At 44.2% G+C, this 5,000-nt stretch overlaps 1 protein-coding gene across 1 annotated transcript in view; it reads right to left on the reverse strand.

Moving 5' to 3' along the window:
- Nucleotides 1-5,000, reverse strand: part of fmnl1b (formin-like 1b) — a gene marked incomplete at its 3' end in the record, with an annotated part of 44,402 nt that overhangs the window by 13,878 nt on the left and 25,524 nt on the right. The window contains exons 10-12 of the mRNA XM_080835523.1: nucleotides 2,389-2,463; nucleotides 1,434-1,544; nucleotides 332-481 (exon numbers count right to left, since the gene is read on the reverse strand). Coding sequence (XP_080691649.1) covers nucleotides 332-481; nucleotides 1,434-1,544; nucleotides 2,389-2,463 — 336 coding nt within the window. The remainder of the gene's footprint in view (nucleotides 1-331; nucleotides 482-1,433; nucleotides 1,545-2,388; nucleotides 2,464-5,000) is intronic.

Raw genomic sequence — 5,000 nt, forward strand, 5'->3', positions numbered from 1 at the left:
GAGTGAAACAGAAAGAGAGAGATTGAGAGGAAGAGATAGAGAGAATGAAAGAGAGAGAGAGAATGAAACAGAGAGAGAGAGAGAGAGGTGGGGGGTGAAAGAGAGAGATAGAGAGAGAGAGAAAGGGAGAGTGAAAGAGAGAGAGAGAGAGAATGAAACAGATAGATAGAGTGAAAGAGAGAGAGAGAGAGAAAGGGAGAGTGAAAGAGAGAGAAAGAGAATGAAACAGAGAGATAGAGTGAAAGAGAGAGATAGAGAAAGAGGGTGAAACACAGAGAGAGAGAGAGAAAGAGAGAGAGAAAGGGAGAGTGAAAGAGAGGCTGTGTTGTACCTCTCTGTTGTGCTCCTGCACCTCCTCCAGGTGCTCCAGGAGAGCGTTCTTGGTCTCGGCGTCCTCCAGCAGAGAGCCCACATCAAACACATTATCAAGGTACGCCTGGATCTGAACCTGCAGACGCTCACTCTCTGTCAGCTTTAACCTCTACACACACGAGCACGCGCACACACACACACACACACACACACACACACACACACACACACACACACACACACACACACATATACACACACACACACACACACACACACACACACACACACACACACACACACACACACACACACACACACACACACATATATACACACACACACACACACACACACACACACACACACACACACACACACACACACACACACACACGAACACACACACACGAACACACACACACACACACACGCAATCAAGCCAACACACACACAGAAACACACCACGGACACACAGACATGAAAAGATTTGAGAGAAAGAACATATTTTCTATATTTAAACATAAGGCCCTAAGGTGAGGGTGCTGCTTTGCCTTGCAAATCCAGGATAGGGACTCACAACAAACATTAATTCAGACTCCTGGACACTGGGGGGCCACACTGTGCCTTGTGCATCTGCACTGCGCCTCATTTGGGAATAAACATGTTGGTAACATTACATTTGGATAGTTCATCTACAGAGACTTTATAGATGGTATGTTGAAATTCAAGTTAAGTTTTTGTAATTGTTCACTCAAAATCACTCTAACCAAACCCAACCCTTAACCCTAACCTTCAACTGTAGCTAACAGACTTTCAACAGGCAGTTTGTTTATAATCTGAACATCTGTAGATAGTCTATAGGGGACCATCCATATAAACTGTGACCAAAATGAAGAAAAAGTAAGTATCATTTCAATTCATGTTTTATCTTCCACTCAATTGGTTCAGGCTAGACAGCCTATGGGGGATGTGTGTGTTCCTGTCCCTGTGTGTGTGTGTGTGTGTGTGTGTGTGTGTGTGTGTGTGTGTGTGTGTGTGTGTGTGTGTGTGTGTGTGTATGTGTGTGTGTGTGTGTGTGTGTGTGTGTGTGTGTGTATGTGTGTGTGTGCATGACTGACCTCCAGATACCCATCCAGACCCAGGTGGGTGAACTCGTACTGCAGATGCACCCGGAAGTTCATGTTCTCCACCGAGTGGACCACGATGTTGATGAATTGCATGCATGCCACCTGGTGGATGAAGAAAGCAAATACAGATGAAACAAAAACAATGTTTTACTTCACTGACTTCATCTGAAACTGCAGTATTTATGGCGCTAGACATATCACGTACCAGCCGTTCTTCATGATACGCACAGCCTGAAGAAGAAGAGCTTGTCTCTATCCTGGTATGTAATAAGTAATCATCTCTATCATGGTATCTAATAAGCAATCAACTCTATCATGGTATCTAATAAATAATCATCTCTTTCGTGGTATAATAAGCAATCAACTCTATCATGGTATCTAATAAATAATCATCTCTTTCGTGGTATAATAAGCAATCAACTCTATCATGGTATCTAATAAATAATCATCTCTTTCGTGGTATAATAAGCAATCATCTCTATCATAGTATCTAATAAGGAATCAACTCTATCATGGTAACTAATAAGGAATCATCACTGTCGTGGTATCTAATAATAATTATTTATATCAAGCAATAAAATCTATCATGGTATAATACGTGTTCTCACATGCTACAGTATTTTCTAAATGGGGGCCCTCCAGTGCACCAGTCTTTTTCACATGAGCATACTTAAATAGCATACTTAAAGAACATACTTAACGAGCATACTTAAAGAGCATACTTAACAAGCATACTTAAAGAGCAGACTTAAAGAGCATACTTAAAGAGCATACTTTAAGAGCATACTTAAAGAGGTGAATGTGTGCGTGTTTCAGAGGGTGATGTAGGGGCATCTGGGCTATGTGCAGTCTTGAATGTCTGACCCTTGACCCTTTCTAAAATGTCAGCGTGGTTCGGGGAGCTGTCAGAGATGCCATCATGCTTCATCACGTTCGCCATGCTCACCATGAAGTCAATGTTACTCTCCTCGTGACTGAAATACTCCATGAGTTTCTCAAAGCGATTCTTCTCCCCACACACCTGAGAGGAAGAGAGAGAGGGAGAGAGAGAGAGAGAGACAGAGACAGAGAGAGAGAGAGAGAGAGAGAGAGAGAGAGAAAGAAAGAGAGAGGTTACATTTGTGTTTTGCTTTGGTGGTGCAGGTATGTTTTGTCGTGCTAATACATCCCCTGATTTACATAAACAGGAGAGTATTCAGTGTAGAGATTAGAGAACTACTGATTATGCACTAGCATGAAACTCACAATGTCAGCATCCACTATTTTAACATTATCCCCAATGTACACTAGAGGGCAGTATATCCACATCAACCCTAGTTCCGTGTGGTCTCATCACTCTTGTGTAGTATACATTTATGGGTCCCTCTCTCTCTTACACACACACACACACGCACACACACGCACAGAGCTGACATCCTTTTAGTTAGTTTTCACTATTCCAGAATCCTCTCTTTTAACCCAGGGAGGATTGTTGGAAACGTAGTCCACCAAAACAGATGCAAGAGCTAAATGAAGACATCGTTTCCCACAGGGCTCGGCAGTCTGCATGCAATCCCATTACAGGTTGGGCTATTGAAAGGCTGCAGGATGAATGGGGCTGAACAGTGACGGGGGAGAGAGATGTCTGTGTCTATCTGTTTTTCTGGGTTCACTGTGAAGTTCGGGCGCAGTAGTGAGTGAGTAAGGGAGAGGCCGTAGTGGGTTAGAGTGATTTAGCACAGCAGGACGTGGTGAAGAGAGGTGCAGTGCTTTGCTGAAGGAGGAACCTTCATTTGAGTCAGAGATTATGTATCAGTTTCTCTGATGTTTGTGTGTGTTTGTGACAGACCGAAAGAGAAACTGTTTTTATTAGCCTACATGCCTCCCTCTCGGTATGTGAATGAACTCCAACTGTCAGTGGTTGTTGGGTGTGTTTGTGTGTGTGTGTGTGTGTGTGACTGGGGGGGGTTGTGTGTGTGTGTTTCTGCATGCATATCTGTGTGTGTGTGTGTGTGTGTGTGTGTTTGGCTCTGATGTGTGTGTTAACACAGATCCTCAGTGGCTCTGTCCACTCACTCAGTGTTAATAATGCAGGAGCGTCAGCCACCAGCCTGTGCCCACTAACATGCCCACTACATGCCCACATGCTGTCACCACTTGAAACCCGACCAGCCGACCAGCCGCACGGACCCCTCTGACTCTGCTCTGCCTGACTCACACACATGTTCATTCTCTCTCTCTCTCGCTCCCTCTCACTATCTATCTCCATCTCCCCCCCTCCCCCCCCCCCACACACACACACTCTCCCCCTCTCTCTGGCCCTCTTGTCATTTCAATTAAATTTCATTAGACAGGCTTTGTTGGCATGGCATGTTGGAATAGCGCATACAACATCACCAAAGCCCCAGATCATATGGAAGGTCAAGTCAAATGGACATGGACTACCAGCTAGATATGGACGTATAAAATGGCAAGAAAAGTAATTTCCTTCATCATTTCTACCCTTTTACCCCTTTTGTACCCTTTTCTTCCTCTCCTCTCTATCCCTCGCTCCACACTTCCGTTCAGATGTGATATGCTACAGTAACACCTTTAACATAAATAACGTTGAACTCAAAACACTCCACTGTAGCCAAGGAGCAGTAGGTGGTTCTTGTGTTCTTCTCACTAACACGACGAGTAATCTGCCATACCATCAGCACACACACACACACACAGACACACACACACACACACACACAGACACACACACACACACACACACACACACACAGACACACACACACACACCATGAGCACTGGGCCAAACAGATCTCTTCCTCTTCTTCAGGTTTCTTAATGAAAAGCAAAGAGTTCATATTCAAATGTCTGGCTTTGAGGTGGTTGAGCATCCACTGTTTTGTTAAGAATAACAGATATAATCTGTGGACATGCTGATCCTGGACCAATTTAAATATTTGAAAACACAGTGTTCAGCGTTCGGCTGATTCCTATCTTGTGCGGATCAGGTTGCTGTTTTAAACAAAGGCTCTCGACCACAGTTGAGCCAGCGCCACCAGCTATAAGGGCCACTGTGCTTACGCTCATCAGTGTGTGTGTGTGTGTGTGTGTGTGTGTGTGTGTGTGTGTGTGTGTGTGTGTGTGTGCACCAGCTATAAAGACCGTTGTGCTTACACTCATCCGTGTGTGTGCACCAGCAATAAAGACCGCTTTGCTTCACTTGTCAGTGTGTGTGTGTGTGTGTGTGAGTGTGCACCAGCTATAAAGACCGCTGTACTTACATGTATCAGCTTCCGCATAAGGACCGACGTAACAGTAGAAAAGTATTCTGAAATGTAATTTCTTATTTGTGTGTGTGTGTGTGTGAGCGAGTGTGTTTTTACATCTATTTTATATTATCTAAATGTATTCTCTTGTGCGCCCACACACACACACACACACACACACACACACTCAAACACACACACACACACACACACACACACACACACACACACATTAACACACACTTACTCACACTGAAAGCCTTACAATAAACCATTAACAGTGGAATGCCTTTTGAATAACACACCCACGCCT

The sequence above is a fragment of the Sprattus sprattus genome (assembly GCF_963457725.1).
Source record: "Sprattus sprattus genome assembly, chromosome: 3".
In the NCBI taxonomy this organism is placed as follows: domain Eukaryota; kingdom Metazoa; phylum Chordata; class Actinopteri; order Clupeiformes; family Clupeidae; genus Sprattus; species Sprattus sprattus.